Source organism: Epinephelus lanceolatus, chromosome 19 (genome assembly GCF_041903045.1).
Source record: "Epinephelus lanceolatus isolate andai-2023 chromosome 19, ASM4190304v1, whole genome shotgun sequence".
NCBI lineage: Eukaryota > Metazoa > Chordata > Actinopteri > Perciformes > Serranidae > Epinephelus > Epinephelus lanceolatus.
The window spans coordinates 3761828-3783289 of record NC_135752.1 but is presented as its reverse complement, the minus strand read 5'-3'; the positions used below and the strand labels follow the sequence as shown (position 1 = coordinate 3783289).

Here is a 21462-nt window from a genome sequence, read left to right as displayed (position 1 = left end):
ATGAAAAAATGCAATCTTTTAAAAGCAGTCAAACAATCATCTGTTGATTTGTGATATATGACTACAGAACAGGTTTCCCAAGATAATGTTGTGTGATTCTGTGTGTTACCAACAGAACAACCACCATGTAGACAACATCAGTGCCAAGATGTCGGCTTTGCGAGGCAAAGTGTCTGAGCTGGAGAGGGCAGCAGCTCAGAGGAAGGCTAAGCTGGATGAAAACTCTGCCTTCCTGCAGTTCAATTGGAAGGCCGACGTGGTGGAGTCCTGGATCGGTACGGACACAAAAAGACATCTGGCTTCCTTTATCATAATTATGTGACCCCTAGCGCACAGTCATCAGTGGTCACATGATTTGCAGAACATTGATAATAAGTGATGAGGATAGTCCAGTACAGTAAAACAAAATTCAGTGGAGACAGCTCATGAAAATTGTCCCTAGTCAGCCTTTTAAGCCCAGTTCAGACAAATGATTCGCGGCGAGATGGAACTGTTTTAGAATGTTGCAGTGAAAAGTTGCAGTGGTGTGAACTGGCCAGTCTGAGCTCAACTCAAGCCGACTGATGGTGTCACATGCAGCTCAGCTGGTTTTTAGAAAGTTAAGCACATCACCTGTTTCTACAGCCAGTCAGCTTGTAGTGAAGTCCGCTGGTCAAGTTAACATGACTGCACAAGGCATGTTTGCTTGCTGCAGCAGGTGCTCCGTCCCCGCCAAGCCCTCTGTTTCCGTCAAATGCAACTGTTGCTAGTATCTCACTATCACTATCCTCATTCATATTATATTCAGCCTGCTTATTAAATAAGCCTGAAAAGGTGGAAATCAGGGAGGTACTGAGAATTGTTGCATAGAGATGATACACCGTCAGAGAAGTTATCTGTTTCAACTCATCTTGTTGAGAATCTTTGGTCTAAACTGGGCTTTACCATTGTGCCTGTACAGAACACAGCTGTACCAAATCTGTGCTCTCCAGCCACATCTGGAAACCCATGCTGTAAACAGAATTGCTGCACAGGAGTATATATCTGTTGTTCCACACACAATATCCTCTGTTCATAGGCCAGCTCCTGACTCCAACTCTGTACTTAACACATCCTCTCAACTCAGTCAGAAACAAAGCAAATATACATTTTCCCAAATATGAAACTATTCCTTTAATGATAGAATGGGAAGTCTGACCCAGGTGTGACTGTATTCGGTGCCATTTGTGTGGACTCGACTCTGGCTTTATCTCCATCATTTCTGAATCTCTGGATGTGGTTTGTGTTCAGGTGAGAAAGAGAACAGCCTGAAGACTGATGACTATGGCAGAGACCTGTCCTCTGTCCAGACTCTGCTCACCAAACAGGTACACTTTCTTCCCAAACACTATTCTACCTTTTTTTTTTGTACCACATTACTTTTTCCATCAATAACATCTGTGTCTGTGTGCAGGAGACATTTGATGCTGGTCTCCAGGCCTTCCAGCAGGAAGGCATCACCAACATTACAGCTCTCAAGGACCAGCTGCTTGCCGCCAAGCATGTCCAATCAAAAGCCATCGAAGCTCGTCACGCTGCCTTGATTAAGCGCTGGAACCAACTGCTGTCCAACTCTGCCGCTCGCAAGAAGAAGCTTCTGGAGGCTCAAGAGCACTTCAGAAAGGTAAAGAGGCCAGAAGAGCATCCATTGTTGAAGAGGTAGTGTGTAAACATTTTCTGTGCACACCTCCAAAAATAACTCTGAAGCCTCTGAAGTTTTACTGTCCACAGTCAAGGCTTAAATACAGATGGGTAAAGCATTTAGCAAACCTGAGGTAATACAACTACATTGAGCTTATATTAAGAATCATATCTCCTCTACAGGTTGAGGACTTGTTCCTGACATTTGCCAAGAAGGCATCAGCCTTCAACAGCTGGTTTGAGAATGCAGAGGAGGATCTGACAGACCCAGTTAGATGCAACTCTCTGGAGGAGATCCGGGCGCTGCGTGAAGCCCATGAGGCCTTCCGCTCCTCGCTGAGCTCTGCTCAGGCCGACTTCAACCAGCTGGCTGAGCTGGACCAGCAGATCAAGAGCTACCAGGTGGTGTCCAACCCCTACACTTGGTTCACCATGGAGGCCCTAGAAGAGACCTGGAGGAACCTGCAGAAGATCATCAAGGTCTCTACATCAATGATTATATATGCATTGACACGTGTGCACACATAATCAAATACACAGGCTACTCACTTATGTAGTGTTTTGTACATTGAAGGTCTGCTTACTATTTTTTTATGGAGCTTTCATTAACATCTCTTCATTATCTTTTTATTTACTTTTACTTTAGTCACCAGTAATCAAAGTAACCATAACAAGGCTATAAGGATGTTTAATAGGGCACACCTGAAACTCAACAAAACACACAGTAATCAAGTAACTGTAGACTTAAGCCCCATTTCCACCAAGCAGACCAGTTCAGTTAAGTTTGGTATGCATTTTTTCCATTTCCACAGTAAAAAGTTGTGGATGGTACTACTAACCATTTTTGGTCACTCCTCTGTTGGGGTACATAGCACACAGATCTGGTACTAAAAAATGGAGCTATTATGTTCTGAAAATTTCAGCATGCACCCTCGTTCTGTGGACAATAAATGAGTTGCAAACTTCCCTCTATCACGGTTGATGAGGAAATACAGTGAGTGCTGGATGCAGCAGTGAGTTACAATAATCCTGCTCACAATCAAGAGTATTGTTTGAGGTGGAAACACAAAATGGAACTAGGGTCTAGGTATAATGTCTCAAGGGTTACTTTTGGCTCCAATGGTTTTCTACGGAAAGTGTTGGTGGAAATGGGGCTAAACTGTGCAGATAAAGAAAAAGATAAAGGTAAAGAGAGCCTGGTATTGTTATTTTAATTTCTGTTTATTTCACCCACTAATTTATTTTAACTTGCAAATTGAATATTTATTATTTTTACCTGTTAAATGCACCTATGAATAGCAGACTTTATGCAGGACATGTGTATTTTGCCAGTTACTTTAATCAGGAGGCAAGTTAAACAAAACAAGTACAATAGCAGGTTATATTTGATAAAAATGAAAACAACCTGATACATTTTATACAAATATTATTGAAGAGTTGGCATTGGTATAAATTGAACAGATACATTTTTTAGATCCATTGTCATTATTTGTTACATCTATATTTCCAGGAGTTTAAAATAATGTTCAGCACAGTTGACCCTCCTGGTGTCTGTTTTTTTGTGTGTGTGTGTGTGTGTGTGTGTGTGTGTGTGTGTGTGTGTTTGTGTCTGTAAATGTGAATATAGGAGCGAGAGCTGGAGCTGCAGAAGGAGCAGAGGAGGCAGGAGGAAAACGACAAGTTGCGTCAGGAGTTTGCGCAGCACGCAAACGCTTTCCACCAGTGGCTGCAGGAGACCAGGTAGAGGATGTGTTTTTCCCGCTGAGCCTTATACACCTGGGCTCAGTTTTTTACAGTGTGATGTCAGCTTTTCTGTCATAGAATTAACATCCACATTACAGACCAGGTGGTCAGCATGAATGTTGTGTTTTTAAGATGACAGTATCTCTCACTTGCATGATGTTCTTCAGCTACACACACACAATGTTTAAAGAGAAACTTTGCTGATTCCCAGAGGTCCCCGCCCATCCACCGAAATAGTCTACTGGCAGATGAGCGGGGAGCTCTGAGCGCTGACAGCATGGAGGAAAGCCAAACACCGTTCCTCTGCACACATTGTGACATGGCTGGTTGAAAATCAGCAAAGTTTCCCCGTAACTCACTGCTATTGACTTACAAGGTTACATACTTTCTGCAGTGTCTGTCTCTGTAAAGCCACTGAATAAGCTCAGCACAAAGCATGCTCTCGCACCGGTGAAGTGTTTGGTTTCTTGCATCAACATCACATTAGAACATGGCTCTATGTTCAAAAGCAAGTCATCAAACACATTCACCACTGTCCACACTGGTGTTTAGCGTGTAATGTTTTTAGGGTTGTTTGCAGTGAGCACTGTGTCATTGGCTTATGTTAATGTGTATTTGTTTTTCTCTCTCTCTCTCTCTTTCTCTCCATCCATCCCCTCTTTTTCCCCCTCCTCTTTGATGCTTCCTCGCTGGTGCTTGGGATTGCTTTGCTAATCAGGACATACCTTCTGGATGGGTTAATATCACTTTTCCTCTTGATTATTTGTTTGTGTTATGAGTGTTTGATTTGATATGAGTGGATGTGAAAAGACATGATGATGACAGTAAATGTTTGATCTCAAAGGTGTCTTTTAGGGCCAGTCTAAAGCCACATGTTCCCCTTATTCCTCCTTAGTGGAAATGATTTTTTTTCTGGAATGTTCCCTGTGTTTTTACTCAGTTTACTTGTCTGATGTTTAATCTCCGGTCCTCCTCCTTTCCCCACCCTCTCTTTGAATAGCATAGCCTATCGACGGGTTATCTGTGTCTATCAGTACCAAGTTGCTGATGATCTTTCTGGAAGGTCAACCTCTTTCAAGCCTTGCTTTATTTTCTTTTGCTTTTTTCTGACCCACACGTAGACCTCAGGGCTGTGTGACCACATGCACTTAAGTCTAAAACTTTATGTTAGGCTCTTGTGTGCTTAGTACCTCCCTGTTGTACTAACATTCACCCAGTCCTCAGACTGAAAGCATCAGGCTGCAGTCAGCACTGGTCTCAACCAGTGGACTGTTATCATGTTTACTTTGTGTACTTCAAGGATGGAAACTGCAAATCACTGGCTTCCATTGTGCAAATTAACACATTCTAAACAGTACAGAAGCTACTTTCTGTGGAATCTGGTCCCATTGGCTCATTGTGATTTAGTTTATAGTAGGGCTGGGCAATATGTCCTGAAAATAATATCACATTTTTAGGTGGATCTCGATGCACATATCTCAATATTTTTAAATCTCTTCAAAAGCACTTTATTAATGCTAGGAAAAGTAGACAAAATCCGACGTAATATTTCCGACCCCTCTCTGATGCAACAGAGTTGTAGGGATGACTGTTGCTGGGTTTTATTGTTTGTTTGTTTTTAGAAGATATTAACACAATGAGATTATTGATCAATAATCATCAACAATTTGGATATAACAACTACTTGGGTTATGGCAAGTGTAAAAACAAATAAACAGTGGTAAGTTCATAAATTTACATCACTTTACTGTAATGCAGCCTTTAAAAAAAAAAACAAAACACCATTTACACCATATTGTGAAACGATATCCAATATCAAAGATGATATATGTCTCATATCTCAATAACTATATATCTTCATATTGCCCAGCCCTAGATTTTACCATTTGTGCAGTGACACTTTTCATGTTCTTGAACCACTAATGTTGTGCTGCAGTTTCCAGTCCTGTGTGCAGTAGCCCTAACCTGCATGGTCTGGGTTACCAGTAGATCTGTGGCATGAATGCAGCTCCGCTCTTTGGCAGTACAGACGGCATAACAGCTCCACTGTCACTGCAAACAGAATTATTTTGTCACAGTAGTGACACACCAAATTATACACCACAGAACCAGTTTATTTTATTTTCAAACACCTAATGTAATCATAGTTTTATGGTTTTTCTGGGCCTACAGGTTGTAGTAGAAAATAACCGTGTTTGTGAGAGTGAGTGCAGTGGTTTTATCACAATGTGCTGCTTCCTTTCTAACATCATTTTCTGTTGGTGTCAGGTCGTGTATGGTGGAAGAATCTGGTACCCTGGAGTCCCAGCTGGAGGCCACCAAGGTAAATATCACTCACTCAGTACGTTTACATGCACAGTTAAGTTGTGCTACAGTTATAGCTTGACTAGGCCATTTAATTAGACTACTGTCCTTGTCCCAGTATACAAGCATGGTAAGGGCATCGATTTATTTATCTCTTCTAGCTTGTTCATTTTGGACCTTTTTTTGGTTGACTTATTTTATCACAGACCAAACAATCACCATTGCGTGTTTTTCTCCTATCCATGTATTTTAAAATATTTATCCCTTTCAGCTGACATAGCATGAATTGTGTCTCCTTGTCTGTCCAAAAGTACATGGCTCTCAATATAGATTTCACCATGTTGTTACTGGCTTCTTCTTGTGGTTGACTGTACACGTGCAGGAGTGATTTGACTCCCAATCACATTATCTGGCTGTGTTAGTCTGACTTGAAGAAATTCGATTTGGTACGATTTAAAAGTCCAGCTTCAGTCAGACTAACACAATAAATCGATTTTTTTCTGATGTCATGTAAACCCATTGACTGTTACATGTTGGCACTCGTCTTTCCCAGTGAACAAGTAGTCAAATGCTGCGTTCCATTTACCCCGGAAGTTGAAGCTGGGAATGACATCACACCCAAGATGACTGCGTTTCAGTACAAGTCAGAAAACCATGTTTTCGTTGGCAATACCAGTGCTTGCCAGGTTAACAATATTGTTGGCATTATTAGACAGCAACACATTCTGCTGTATCTTACACATACAAACACTGTAGCAGAATGTCCACAGATAGAAGTTGGACAGTACTGTGTATATGACTGTTTTAATGAGACAAATGAAATGAGACAGAAGTGCTAATGAATCAAAGACAACTCGCACACCTGCTTATTTAGTGGAGCAGGGAATCGGGTCCTGCAGAAAAGTTAACAATAAAAAAATTGTGACCTTTTTAAAGTCTTGAGAAAGGTCATCGACTTAAAAAATAATAATAATAATAATCAATGCATAAGTGTGTGTGGGAATCACATTTTTTTGACGTATTTTTGTGTGTGTGCGTGTGTAGCGTAAGCACCAAGAGATCCGGGCCATGCGCAGCCAGCTGAAGAAGATTGAAGACCTGGGTGCAGCTATGGAGGAAGCGCTCATCTTGGACAACAAGTACACAGAGCACAGCACAGTGGGCCTGGCCCAGCAGTGGGACCAACTGGATCAACTGGGAATGAGGATGCAGCACAACCTGGAGCAACAGATACAGGCCAGGTACACACACCATCACATTATAAACACTACTCAGACACTCTTAAGGTGCAGTGTCAGCCTGTCAGAAAACACTTGATGATGCTTTGAGCTTACCTTCCTCCTTGATTCTCCTTCAGGAACACCACTGGAGTGACAGAGGAGGCTCTGAAGGAGTTCAGCATGATGTTCAAGTAAGTGGCTTTGACTTGACTCCATCCTGACATATTTCTACCTCTGGTCTGATGAAGTTACATCCTTATCTACACTTGTTTATTTGCAGGCACTTCGACAAGGAGAAGTCTGGTCGTCTGAACCACCAAGAGTTCAAGTCGTGTCTGCGCTCGCTAGGCTACGACCTGCCCATGGTGGAAGAGGGCGAACCTGATCCTGAGTTTGAGGCCATACTCGACACTGTGGATCCCAACAGGTCTGTCATGTTTTCAAGAAATGACATTGATGGGGATGTTAACTGCAATATGGCTGTGTGGTATTTAACACACTGTTGTATTTGCTGACTAATTGTGAGGAATCTGTGTCCGCAGGGATGGCAACGTGTCATTGCAGGAGTACATGGCATTCATGATCAGCCGCGAGACAGAGAATGTCAAGTCCAGTGAGGAGATAGAGAGCGCCTTCCGAGCTCTCAGCACCGAGAACAAACCCTACGTCACTAAAGAAGAGCTCTACCAGGTCAGACGTGTTGACGGTTCACTCTGTGGATTCAGTTTAAGTGTCAGGTCTGCATGGAGGTCTAACTGTCTCTTTCTCTCTTTCAGAACCTGACCAAGGAGCAGGCGGACTACTGCCTCTCACACATGAAACCTTATCTCGACAGCAAGGGCCGCGAGCTGCCATCAGCTTTCGACTTTGTGGAGTTCACCCGCTCGCTCTTCGTCAACTGATCCCCCACCCACCAGGGACCAATCGGGATGCGTTTTCCCACACACACTTCAACACACGGCTGAAACTGCATGATTGTGGCACTAGGAATACTCACTAATAACAACTATCTGTACTCTCTATTTATCTTGCTCTACCCTAACTCTTTGTGCTTCTCCTGATAGCATAGTGGATCTGTCTACATTTGAATGTGATTGTTTTAGCTGTTTTAGCTTGTGCTTTCAATGAATTTAAGAACCTAATAGTAACAATAATGTTGTTAACAACACCTAAACAACTGCAGTGTGCTTTAATAAACGCTACTGGTTAGAACTGGAAACCTCTAGTCTGTTGTTTAATGTCACTTCCACTATTTAAAGGTCCAGTGTTTAGGATTTAGGACGATATATGAGCAGAAATGGAAATTAATATAATCAGTACGCTTTCTTTCGTGTTTAATTGCCTGAAAATAACAATTGTTGTGTTTTCGTGACCTAAGAATGAGCCATTTATATCTACATAGGGAGCAGGTTCTCGTCCACAGAGATTGTAATGTTGCACAGCCATGTTTCTACAGTAGCCTAGATCAAAAAGACAATGACTGGCTCTAGATAGGGTCAGACGCATTGGCCAACATAGTTAGCAGCCCCTCCACGTTAAGCAGCATCAGAGAAACACCTGTTTGTTTTTGTTATTTTTTTATTGTTTTGTTGTGTTTTTTGTTTTTAACCTGAAACTGCTCTATTCACCAGTTTCAATCATCCGGTCCGTTTGTGTTATAGAGGAGGAGACCTCTGCAGATAATTTGCTTCCCAGTAAAATCTGGATCTATGGTTACCAATGAAAAAAGGTGAACACAGATTAGCAGGTGCTAGGCTAACAGCCCATGTCCAACATGCCAAACGATGACGCAGAACACTGATGTGTAACGTCAAACTATTTTTTTTTTTTTTCATTAAAATTTTGATGACATTTTTAACAGGAAAACCATTAACAAAATAAAACCATTAAAAACAAATGGGCAGGAAGTCTAGCAAATACTGACAGACATTAATACAGGAAAGGCAGCTTTTCAGTGGCAGTGGTGAGCCTATCATAAATGTACTATAAAAAATGTACTAATTTGCATCTTTACATAATCAGATTGTTCTCTCCAGACATATATGCTGAAACTGTCCTGTTGCTCATGAACCATATCATTTTTACAATTCCAAACACCTTAGAATCGTATGGGCATATGTTATAAGGGCAGTTTTCAGTATTCTAAATACAGTTTTTTTATTTAAATAAGACATTACAGTTGTGTCAACAAGGGGATATAGTCTAGGTGAACTGAGCGTAAAACTTCTTCATTAAGTGTTTTTACTGGTTTAAATCACTGGGTTCTTGAAGGAATTCTAGATTCCATCAAATCTTACACACTGAACCTTTTTAATTGTTAGTATTTGAGCTTTTGTTTTTTCTCACAAGACACACTTGAGGGAGAATAACTAAATGCACAACACGCAGGTGCAAAGCTATCAAAACACAGCATACATCAAGGAAGGCTGTAACACCTCACTTTATGCCACACAAGTTTAATGAAGACAATGTTTTATTCCTACTTGGATCTTCAACTGGTGAACACGAAAAGCTGAGACCACACCTGTATTTACACTTACTGTACACCAGTAGGCTGACAAGTTCTGTGGGGGCAGGTGTGGTTAACCATCTAAACCACTCAGGGTGGTAAAATAATTCACAATATTTATACGTTTATCCAGGGCCAGGTCACGGGGGCAGCAGGCCAAGCAAAGTACTCCAGACGCCCCTCTCCTCAGCAGCGCTTTACAGCTCCTCCTGGGAGATCCTGGGGCCTTCCCAGGCCAGATGAGAAATATAATCTCTCCAGCAGGTTCTGGGTCTGCCTCAGGGCGTCTTACCAGTTGGACATGCCCACAAAAACCTCGATCAGGAAGATCCTGATCACATTGTCTGAACCACCTCAGCTGGACCCTTTTGACGCAAAGGAGCAGCGGCTCTACTCCAACCCCCCTCCAGGTGTCTGAGACCCTCACCCTATCTCTAAGTCCAGCCACCTTACGAAGCAAACTTATATTAATTCTTTCTGTCACTACCCAAAGCTCATGAACATACGTGAGGGTTGGGACATAGATGGACCAGGCTCAGCTTCCTCTTCACCACATCAGTCCTGCGCAGTCTTGGAGTTCCTTATTCTCATTCTGATTGCTTCACACTCAGGTGCAAACCACCCAAATGCATGCTGGAGGTCATGGTGTGATGAAACCAACAGAACCACATCATCTGCAAAAAGCAGAGATGCAATTCTGAGGTTCTCAAGCTGAACCCCTTCCTCCCCCCAGCTGCGCCTTAAGATCCCGTCCATGAATGTCACAAACAGTATCAGTGATAAGGGACAACCCAAACGAAGGCCAACACCCACTGAAAACGTGTTGGACTTTACACTGAGAAAGTAGACACAACACTCACCTTAGTTATACAAGGACCAGATGGCTCATAGCAACGAACCCGGTACCTGCATTCCCACAGCACCCCCCACAAAACTCCCCAGGGGGCGTGGATGTAAGCTTTCTTCAAGTCCACAAAGCACATGTAGACTGGATGGGCAAACTCCTCCAGCAGCCCTGCAAGGGTAAAGAGCTGGTCCGCTGTTCCATGGCTAGGACAGAATCCACATTGTTCCTCCTGGATTCAATAAAATACACAGAAAAAAGTGCATAGGGAAAAAAAAAAATAATGCAAAAGCCATACTACAATGAAAGTATGAAATGTATATCTTTATTGATAAAACATTTTATCAAAATTCACCATCCCTACATCACCTCCATTCAAAAATGTATTGAGAGCCAGAACAAAAGAACTTTAAAACACAGGTACAAACATTGGGTCTAAAACACCCTTCTAAAAAATAATGACATCAAATTTCAATAAAGGAAAAAACCCAATAAGGGAAAAAACACTTGTGACATTACAAAACACAGCTTGCATCAATCAGTCCTACGCAACAGTCTTTAACTGACACAAGTTAACATTTCATTCCGCCACATGATTGGCTATCTGCTCCAGCTGGCTGATCTCTCTGGGGCTTTGCTCCGTCAAATCATGGCTCAGCTGCCAAACGCTGACCGTCCCATCTGTTTTCCCCACTGCCAGCAGGTGAGGGTTCTGACTGTTGAAGGCCAAACACGTTGCAGGATGGTCTGCACCTCCCTGTTCGATGGTGGCTGCTGGCTTCAGGGACCTGCGGCCCAGGTCGAATATCTGTACCGCACCTTAATAAAGGATGCACAGTCCACAATCAACAAGGTAACATCTGTGTGATACTGTACTGTTGCTTCAGCAAACAATATATCAGGTCGACAGCTTTTTAGCAGAGTTTAATTATTCATAAGAATAACATGTCATCCTCCATTTTTAAATGACAGTAAAAAGCAATGACATCATTCTAAGGGTTAATCAAGATCTGATGACTGACCTTTGAAATATACTGTGCCATAGACAAATGGAACGGCTGATGCGTAGCTCCAATTTTAGCATAATCTGCTTCTTGAGCTGAATCTGATAATCCAGCATTAAATCCACAAATATCTATATCATGCATACACAGAGTTTCCATGCTGTACCTTGTCCAGTAGCTGCTGCAAAAACCAGCGGTCTGGTTGGAGACCACTGCACATGAAACACATAGGAGTCTGACACCCTGAGAGAGAGAAGCGGATTGGTCTGCAGCAGAGAGTGGAGGTGGGCCAAACCATCAGTCCCTGCACTCACAAACAGGTTCCTGCAGACACACACAAGTCACTACTGAGTCACCTGTATAACAGTTACTCATCACTTCTGTAATGATCATGTGTTGGTCAGTAGACAGAGCCGTGACCTGTGGAAAGGAGAGCAGTGAATGGAGTGGACAGGGCCACTGCGGGGCCTGAATGGGAAGACTGCTGGGGCTCTCAGTGTCACACTCTGGCCTTCGGAGGATGCAGCAGCCAGCGCCTGGGAGGAGAAGGAGCATCTAAGCAACAGGCCGCCCTCAGAGCCCACCAAGAAAGTGTCAGAGTCCCAGGGGGACAGAGCCAGAGAGGTGACACCCACAGTGCTGCTCCCTCGGGCCTGTAGGCGACAGAAAAATAAGGTTTTAGTGTGTACTCACACTGCAGCACACAGAAGGAGTTTGGGAATCATTTGAAAATGATATAAATATTACTTATTTGGTTATTTTGTTAAGCTTGTGGAGCTTTATTTCTGTAGGGTGAAACACCAACTCCTCAGGAACTGAGAAACAGGCTTATTATGCCTGTGCCTGCGACAGCCATTGCTGTGGGAATTATGTTTGTGGATTGTTTATCTGTCCGTCTGTCTGTCCATCCGTGCATAGCATTCTTTTGAACGTGATATATCAAGAATGCCTTGAGGGAATATTTTACCAAATTTGACAAAAGCACCCACTTGGACTCAACGATGAACTAATAAGAACTTGGTGGCCAAAGGTCAAGGTCACTGTCACCCTGCATTTGTCTTATTTTTGTGAATGCATCATAAAATAAATAAAATAATGAAGCAATGGCATTTTATATCCAAAAGGTCAAAGGTCTGCTTGTTTTTACATATGCTGTATACTGTATTATATTATATGATATTTAATGCTCGTCATGTATGATGTATCTTAAGCACATTGAGTTTACGCTTGTCATATGAAATGTGCTACATAAAAAAAGTTGAATTGACTTGATCAGAATTTGGTGGTCCAAGGTCACTGTGACCTCACAAAACATGTTTTTTGGCTATAAGTAAGATATCATATGCTTATTATGACAAAACTTCACAAATGTCCAATGGGATAAAATTATTAATTGATAACATTTTATATCCAAAAGGTCAAAGGTCAAATTTACTGTGACACCACAGTGTTCTGCATAAAACACTTTTCTGGTCATTACTCGATGTCATATCTCAGGAACAGAAGGGGAGACATTTGGCCAGATACTGAATTGGTGACTCTAATCTTGGGTGTCCACCTTGAAACTGTGCTGATTGTATAGCTCTTCTGTGCTGTCAGGGGGAAGATGGGTGTGAAGCATTCATGTTTTCACAGACATGGATGTAAATCTGTAAGAGAAACTTTACTGGTGCTCGGAGGCATACAGCAGGGAGGTAGTAATTCTAGTTTTCAGGATGTTTTCATCAAAAATTGCATTCATTAAAATTAATACCATCATTGTTCACCTACTTAGCAATCCAATTATAATGCATGTGCCCTGTGTGTATGAGCAGAATGACTCTCCATTGAGCTGAATACATTGGCTCCATTTCCTCTGTGTGAAGCAGCTATAATAAACACTCAGACACAACTGGCAGGGAGAATTAAGACCATATCTGTTTTTTGCAGCATGAACTCTTACACCGGTGATCAGTGTATTCAGATAAATGCATACGAGAATAATTTGGGAGTCCATGTAACAACACTCAATTCATTTTCTCACTGTAACGACTATAAGATTAAATCTGGACTCCATTAGGCTGTGATACAGTCTGGTGAGCCACTCATCTTTCCATCTCACTGAAAGCCTGAAAGCCCTGTTTCAGGATTGTGATTGTGAACACTGTTGCTTTTTGTTTGGTCTTATCTCTGAACAGTTCAGTTTGGTTTCTGTTTTTTTACCTCATCCTGAGACTCACCTTGAAGCTAGTGTAACTGCTGTGGGGAACCTGCTGTTGTACTAAGGCATAGGCCGCACTCAGGACAAAGCTGCCCTGATCTGAGTCCACTATCCACAGCAGCACCCGTCCTCCTGAACACGCACTGAGCACCCCAAAGTCTCCTTTCTTTTGCAGGGGCACCCAGGCAACCTGTATGCATGCACACACACACACACACACACACACACACACACCACCACCACTTAGACACTTATATATCAAAAAGCAGTTTACACTACAGTACACAACATTAGACTGATGTAGATTTCTGAAGGTTCATACCTGTGCCAGTAATTTTGGAGTGATTTTGTAATTCACAATCAGTATGTTTACATGCACGCAGCAGTCGAGCTAAGCTCATAGCTCGGCTAATAAGTCAAGTCGGACTTCTCGTCTTGTCTGAATATAGATGCAGAAGAGAAAATCGAATTTCTGACCAAGTACGTCTGACTCCACCTCCATAGGCTGTGTCCTTTTTAATATAGCGCGTATTGAACTAGTTCCAATCAACCCAAAGACTCTAGTCGCACTAAGTGGATGCATGAAGAAATAGTTCGATTTTCAATTGAATTAACTTGGTGTGTTAGTCGAGCTACGGATAGTCCAATGTCAGTCGGACTAAGCTGTTTACATGCATTTAAAAGTCTGGTTTCAGCCAGACTAAGCCAAAAATTTGATTTTCTCAAGCTGCATGTAAACGTACTGAGTAATTTTGTGTTAACGCCTTTCAAAACAAAATATAGGACACTAAACCTCTCTACTAGCTTACATATGGTATTAATGATCAGTCCTATCAGTGTTGCACCACACTGACTGCGTGATCAGCAGAAGGCCTAACAGACTGTGTCTACTCACCTGATAAACAGGCTCTCTGTGGCTGTCTGCTGACATCCCAGTTTGGACCAGCACAAGGTCCTGAGTCCTACTGATGTCCCAGACCACCACCTCTCCACTGTACAGACCCCCTGCAGCCACAACAACACATGCACAGTTCACACTGAGCTCTGCTCAACAAGTGTGTGATTGGACGGACAGACATACCTCAGTGACAAACATGACACCTTTAAAAAAGGTTTATTCTGCTATCTGCACAACTGAGAGACATTTTAAAGGCCAGTTTTCTCATGGGGATCAAAGACTCGGTTAGTTCTATTCAGCTTGTGAAAACTATTGTTTAATGTCCTCTGTGGCTCTAGAGGAGCTTTGCCAAGTGTGTACTTGGACTAAGGGACTACAAATTTAGAAGAGAAAGCCTGCACTACAAACTGGAGGTGTAGGGTTTGAAAGACATACATTTACCATGCAGAGAGGGCCTAATAAAAGATGTGTTTGAGTTGCAATATGGGAAATGTAAGATGCAGTGTTTTTGGATCTTGACCCAAAAACAGAAGAAACTGCTTGTCATCACTGCCTAGGTTTTAGTACTAAAAGTTAGGATATGTGACTGTTGTTTTTTAATCTGTCTCTTGCAAGTACCCCAAGTTAAGAGCACTGGAAGTGCAGTAATATGTCACCGAGTACAAAGTACCCCAATACTGCAGTTACATGGCACATGTCAGAAATATAGACTATAAAATAATGACTGTAACTATGTGACATCAGCCACTGGTTTTTGGACTCCTGTTTTGAAGCTTTGAACTCAGCATTTTAGCTGTCACCATCTTGGTTTTTTGGAGCCAGAAGTGACCGTATTTGGATGAGAATGTAGAGCTGTGGAGTGAGGGGTGGATCTGACTCAAAGACTGTAGTGACACCTTGCAGAACGCCTGTCACTCAAGTGGTCCCAACCTTAAACATGCATAACTTTGGGCCTTAATAAAATGTAAAACAGCTTAGTTATATAAAAATTCACCCCTGGCACAGTTGTAATGAATGTTATAATTAGCTATAGAGACCAAAACTGTTTTTTTGTACTAAGCTGTAAACATGTTTATTTCTGCTGTAAATTTTGTCATTTTAACATGGGGTCTATGGGGATCTGTAACACACGATAAAACGGCTACTTTAGGCTTATTATCTGATGTGACCTCAAGGGTTGCAATGTGGCTAACCATCGTTATATAATAATAGAACAATGCTTCACAGTGTGGTGTCTGCATTCCTGCCATTCTGCTGACACTGTATGAATTCAGCATCTGACACTGAAAATACAAACTTACCAGGAAGTGCGTGAAATAATGAATGAAGTCCAGCTGTGTTTTGCACCACTCTGCTTTAAATTCATGTAGAACCAGGCTGAGATTACAGCTGCTCTCAGAACAGAATATCTAATAGTATTAAATCTCCTCTTTTCCTCAAGCTGCTAGCTGAACAAGTGTCTGTTGAAAACTTTATGTTCAGATGAGATATGTGTACGTGAGTCGACCTGATTCAGACAGTGTAATCAGTGGGTGATGTGAGTGTACCTGCAATGAAGGCAGGCTGGTCAGGGTGACAGCACAGAGCTGTGACTGCAGTGGGAACATCTATGACCAGATCAGCTTGTTTGGGATTTAGGTTTCGGCGGTCCAGGTTCCACGTACAAACACATGACCTCTCAGTACTCCAGTCTCCATCGTCAATCCTACGCAAAAAAAAAAAAAAAAAAAAAAAATATTTGAACCACATTTGAACCACACTGAAACATGATGACTATGGAGAGCTTCTCTAACAGCTTCATTGTTGATGTTTTCAATTATTTGAAATCAAGAGACTAAAATGAGTTGGGAAAACATTCACTACATGTGTAGTGGATTTCCAGCTTTACTAACATAATATACAGTATATACACTGTATATACATCAGGTGAAACACTAACATACCGACCGTAGGCACAGGCGATAACTGAACCTGTGCAGCTCCAGGACACAGCAGTTACATGAAGACCTCTCTCTTGTGCACTGGGATGTTGAAGACAATGAAGGCATGAAACCTGCAAACATAGAAGGACACTGTCAAATACAGAACTCTTCATGAAGATCAACCCCAGCCTGTGTCCAGAGCACTGCTCCAAAATATCTAAACATCATGAGGAACAACTACAGACTCTGATTCTCCTTCGCCTGTCACCTGTCTAAGAAATGAGAAAACGCCATTTTTGTGTGATGCCTTGTTCCTGCTTACCAGTTGACTGTGATCTTCCCAGTTCACCTGGAACTCATCAAATGCGTGACTCCTGGTATTTTTGACCAGCTCTCTGATGGCCGTGTCCTCCACCTGCTGTAGGAAGTCCTGCAGGCCTGGCGGCTCCAGCTCATCATGGTTTTGTTGGAGGAGCTGCTCAGTCTCCTGATACTGTGGCTCCGTCTGGGTACAGCTGGTGGCACACTGCACAGTCTGGGTCTCTGCCTCAGCAGTGTGCACAGGTCCGGTCTGACAGCCTCTCTGAAATACCAGTAGATAAAGGCCCTTCTACTTAGGGATGTACTTCAAAATAAGATTTATTATCAAGTAGGTTTCCCTTACAAGAAATTTGGATTTGGTGCATAAATAAAACATACCAATAAACTTAGTAAGAGGACTAAAAATAAGGCAGTAAGTACTGCAACACTCAAAAATCTAAAACTGAAAAAAAAATACAACAAAGATACTTTTAAAAAAGAACAATAACAGAATAAATATGTACGCTTTAGCTGTTTCAGAATAAGAAAGCTGTACAGTACACACAGATGAAAATAAACTTGCAATTACAACTTTAAATTCCACAGTTAATTTAACTTAAGCAGGTGCGTTATTGATGCTTTGTGTGCTTTGTATGCATTAAAAAATACTTTTATTTTGATATTTTTTGCATTCATAGTTTTTCTTTATCTCTTTTTCAGTGTCAGGTTTTTTTATACAATGGCATTTTTTAAATCTTTTTTTCCTGTCTCAACTTTCTGTCACTGAATTGGTATGAAAAAAAACCGACACTGAGAGAAGAGTGACATGAAGAAAAAAATTGCAGGACTATCAATGGAAAACACATTGAAATGCAAAAAATATTTGTAAAAACTAATTTTTTGTGTGATTATTATTCCGTGCCAGTGCTTCCTTTTCAAGGGCAAATTTTGTTTTTGATGCCAAATCTTAGTGTAACTGCTCTAGCTCCATTCATGTTTTTTTTTAATGAATGTTTTAGGTGAGTGTAACTGAGAACATTTTTTATGTATGTGTATTATATTTAAACAAATATGTTAATTATAATTATTACTGTAAATCAAATAAATGCATTCAACATCTCATAATCAAATGGTCTTGGTTTAACACAACAAAATTGTTCTTTTGGTGAAATCCAATGACTGTTGTCATCCATGTTCCCTGTTATCCCTCTGAGACTCACCAAGCCAACATTCCTGTCTTTAAGAGGCTGTAGTGTGCTGGAGCCAGAGGGATAGTACTGGTATCACATGACATGAGAAGACCTAAGGAATCCAGCAGCACCATGTTATGCTGGTTTCTCAGGAAGGGGGCTAACAGCACAACCATTTCACAGAGGTTTCTTAACCTCTCACCTCGAGAAAAGTGAATGAAAATGGGTTCTATGGATACTCATGAATCTCCCCTTTACAAACATGCCAACTTTATGCTAGTCCCATGCAGTTTGGGGAAAATAAACAGTCCATAAACAGTCTTGGAATTTCATGAACTGGGTTTGACTGGAAAGCTGAAACTCTTTTCAATTCAAGGGGCCCAGTTCTATGCATATGTGATGATGGTCTTCATAATAGCCATTTCACTGTAGTGAGACCATTTCTTTGAAACGTCACTATAAAAAGTGACCTATAGCGACCTCAGGAGTAATCACAGCTTCATGAAACTTTACAGCCACAAACTAGTGTTGCACGGTATACCGGTACTAAAATAGTACCGCGGTACTAGAGTATTCCAAACAGTGCTATACTGCATTCGGAAAATACTGGTACTTTGAAACTGATTCAATTCATTAATTTAGTTAATTTACTTTACTCAATTATGCACACAAATGCCTTTCTTGTTCCTACTGGAGCACAGATTGCGCAAGTGGTGTGTATGACAACACCTGTATCAACATTCACAGCTGGCGCACGTGAAAAAAGACAAGAGAAAGTCTGCCTTGCAAAGGGAGACAACACGAGACAACACAAACTTGGTGGAACATTTGAGTTACCAAACCGTGAAGTCCGTACCGAGGTACTTACCGAACCATGATTTCTTTGGTACCGTTACACCCCTACTATTTATTGTTCTAAAGGTTTGTATCCAAAAGGACTTTTCCTTAGGAAAAGTACCGAAGAGTATCGAAATTCATATTGGTATTGGTACCGAAACAAAGATTTTGGTATCCTGACAACACTACCACAAACTACAGACCATTCAGAGGATGGATGGCTTTTATAGCTGTATTGACAATAAGGGGTTTTTCAGCTGTTTCCAGGAACAGTGCAGAAAATGGCTCTTTTTACAGAAATCTCCAAATGTCAAAGGTTTTAGATAACAAATCAAAGCATGGGTTATTCTGTGGTGTTCCTGAAGGTGTTGGTGTCTTGGAGGAATTTTTGACCATTTTTATCAATTCTTAAGTAGAAAAAAAAAGCTTTAATATAGCACCAAAGCTTTCGACCCAATAAATGCTGCAGCAATTTATGAGACACAGCTAATCATGGGATTGGCCATGATATATTTACATCATTAAGTTCTATGCCCCTAGGGACTGTTTGTTATCTATGAGGGGGGAGGAGGTGTTGCAAAAAGGGGGAGGCCTGTCAAATAACTTTTAAGTACTGGGAAAGGACATATGTTTTTTTTTTTATTTTGGCTTAGGGGCGGGGCATGCAAATTTCAACGGTTATATTTTGTGTTTACTGTACTGTTCATTTTTAAAGAAAAGATGTACCACATTCAACATGTTTTTTTAATGACCAAAATTACACCATTTATCATAGCCAGAAACCAAATTTCAAATTTCAGACAGTCCTTGGACACATCATGTGCGAAAAAGCTTCCATCAGAAAAAAGCATAACCAAATCTGAGCTTAAAATAGTGATACTTCATGAAATTCACTTTATTCTACATCTCATTAGAAATTTGGGCAAAACTTAACCGTTCACATGATTTAACCAGCATGCACAACAATGGTGAAAACCCGAGGCTTTTTTCAAATTCAGGATTTAATCTTAAAGTTTTAAAGCATCAAAGGGTACGTTTTAAAAATCTAATAACTAATTTATGATGAAGGGGGGGTCACTCAGGGAGGCTCAAGGAGCACACAGGCACCCCCTTCCTCTGATAAAAACAGTCCCCTATACACTCTATATACTTAAAAAAAATGAATAGGCGTCTAACCTTAACACCAAGTTTACTACAGACTTATATTTAGAAAAACTTGACACTCAGTGCTGAGCTGTATCTTCTCAATCCGTTTTCAGATGATATCTAGCCTACCACTTCTATGAGGCATATAGGGTTGACCTGCCCCCCCAATAAAAAGGCAGAAAATGAGTCTATATGAGTCTCAGAAGGGTTGATGCAGTGTTAAGTTTCTTTATATCGCTTTTCCTTGTGGTTATTACATTCCCGAGCACTTGAACGCCTGTATGTGACGTGTCGGCTAGTTAGATATCCGGCAGCTAACTACAGGCATCACTGTGATTCGTGCTAACAGCTTACTATGGGAGCTAAAGTTATCACTGCTAGTCAAACATACCGACTCCTGCGCTGACTGCTGAGATGTCCTCCACAGAGACTGGACACTCACTGAGTCCAGGGCTTCGTCAGTGAACATGCTAATGACAGTGAGCTCACTAGCTAAAGAAAAACCTAATAATGAACAGTACTTTTCACACAGCTACATCGGTCCGTTAGCTGTGTAGCATCTGAACCGAAACGTTTGCCATTTCCCATAAAGCTGCCGTTACCTTGGTTACGGAGAGGCAAGAGAGAAATCCCCTCTTCACTTCCGCTTTTTATCCAACGGAACTATAAAGTATAGTTTCATTGTTTTAATGCAGGAAAAAATCCTACACGTTCCTCTTACAGTAGTGTTTTGATGGGTAGCGGTCGAAGAATTGTATTTAAATTGAAAAAAATCGAGAGAACAACATAAACACAAAGTTGTTTTTTTTTTTTTTTTACTAAACTTTATTAAACAATTTAGATTACAACAATAAGGCAAGTCCTGTGTTATCAAAGTAAATGGACATACAACTGAGTAGAAAAAAGAAAACTTAACATGAACAAATTTAAATAAATAAAGATACGAATTACAAATAATACAACATAAATAATACAAAACAAAGTTATTTGGTCTTCAATTGCGAGTAAATCATTTTATTTTCAGGGTGTGTTAATTTGTACATTTCTACACAGTTGAACAGTTCGTAACAACACGATTATCAGATTCCAGTATATTTTAAATTTTAAAGCCCAAGGAAAATGTAAAGGCCATGATCTGCTTGGAGACTAATGGCAAGTAGACTCACAAGTCAGTCTTTAGACGCTTTGCTTAACTAAAATCAGAAGGCGAAGATCTCTGATTGTCTGGTGGCGAGACTAAATGGCAAGGGAAACAACAGATTGGTTGCGTCTGTCCCATTGACTTTAATAGAACTGACACCAGGGTTTGTTCAGAATCACATACTTTTCTCTTTTACTTTTAGGAAGTATTGCAGCTGTCCCTAAAAAGTACCTACTGTGCAGTATGCACACAATCGGGACATACTCTGACATAATAAATACCATATTCATTGTAGCAAGAGGAGGAATCGTAAGCGTTCCTTTAACTGGTTTACAAATTACTTAACGGTGTTTTTCTTGTCACCGGAAAAAAAGAACTCTAGCAGGACTGCAAGAAAAGTAAGTGTCTACCTTTCTCAATTCTTGTTCTTTTAAATTATGTTTCATGTTCCATCCAACTTACCGTTCCCAATACTTGTTTATGTATATATAAATCTCTTCCTTAGTCTATTTTATTTTGTTTAATTATTCGTTTTTATTTTTTTC

General features: G+C 41.0%; 2 protein-coding genes across 13 annotated transcripts in view; one reads left to right on the top strand and one right to left on the bottom strand.

The window, feature by feature from the left end:
• Window positions 1-8145, top strand: part of sptan1 (spectrin alpha, non-erythrocytic 1) — a 45229-nt gene extending 37084 nt beyond the window's left edge. For 8 of the 12 annotated variants that reach the window (XM_033647033.2, XM_033647032.2, XM_078162390.1 and 5 more), the window contains 12 exons: window positions 116-275; window positions 1270-1346; window positions 1433-1642; window positions 1843-2139; window positions 3287-3399; window positions 4121-4138; window positions 5671-5725; window positions 6751-6947; window positions 7064-7117; window positions 7207-7353; window positions 7469-7616; window positions 7703-8145. In XM_033647033.2, the coding sequence (XP_033502924.1) occupies window positions 116-275; window positions 1270-1346; window positions 1433-1642; window positions 1843-2139; window positions 3287-3399; window positions 4121-4138; window positions 5671-5725; window positions 6751-6947; window positions 7064-7117; window positions 7207-7353; window positions 7469-7616; window positions 7703-7828 (1602 nt within the window). In that variant the 3' untranslated portion in view covers window positions 7829-8145. The remainder of the gene's footprint in view (window positions 1-115; window positions 276-1269; window positions 1347-1432; window positions 1643-1842; window positions 2140-3286; window positions 3400-4120; window positions 4139-5670; window positions 5726-6750; window positions 6948-7063; window positions 7118-7206; window positions 7354-7468; window positions 7617-7702) is intronic. The other 4 variants (XM_078162392.1, XM_078162391.1, XM_078162389.1 and 1 more) reach the window with 1 other exon arrangement.
• Window positions 8146-10580: 2435 nt separating this feature from the next.
• On the bottom strand, window positions 10581-20384 carry dync2i2 (dynein 2 intermediate chain 2). Its single transcript, XM_033646270.2, has 9 exons — window positions 20168-20384; window positions 16626-16886; window positions 16325-16434; window positions 15929-16086; window positions 14379-14488; window positions 13503-13673; window positions 11704-11936; window positions 11450-11607; window positions 10581-11098 (listed from the first exon to the last, which is right to left on the bottom strand). Exons 1-9 carry the CDS (start codon window positions 20243-20245, stop codon window positions 10860-10862), a joined length of 1518 nt encoding a protein of 505 aa, XP_033502161.1. The 5' UTR covers window positions 20246-20384; the 3' UTR covers window positions 10581-10859.
• Window positions 20385-21462: the final 1078 nt, after the last annotated feature.

What these genes read in the sequence shown, in the direction of transcription:
- dync2i2 (XM_033646270.2), bottom strand. Translation starts at nt 20,245, where the DNA reads ATGTTCACTGACGAAGCCCTGGACTCAGTGAGTGTCCAGTCTCTGTGG. An exon ending in CCAGCCTGCCTTCATTGCAG is followed by an intron (nt 14,489 to 15,928) that starts GTACACTCACAT and finishes TTGTGGCTGCAG; the next exon opens with GGGGTCTGTACAGTGGAGAG. An exon ending in GCAGTTACACTAGCTTCAAG is followed by an intron (nt 11,937 to 13,502) that starts GTGAGTCTCAGG and finishes TGTCGCCTACAG; the next exon opens with GCCCGAGGGAGCAGCACTGT.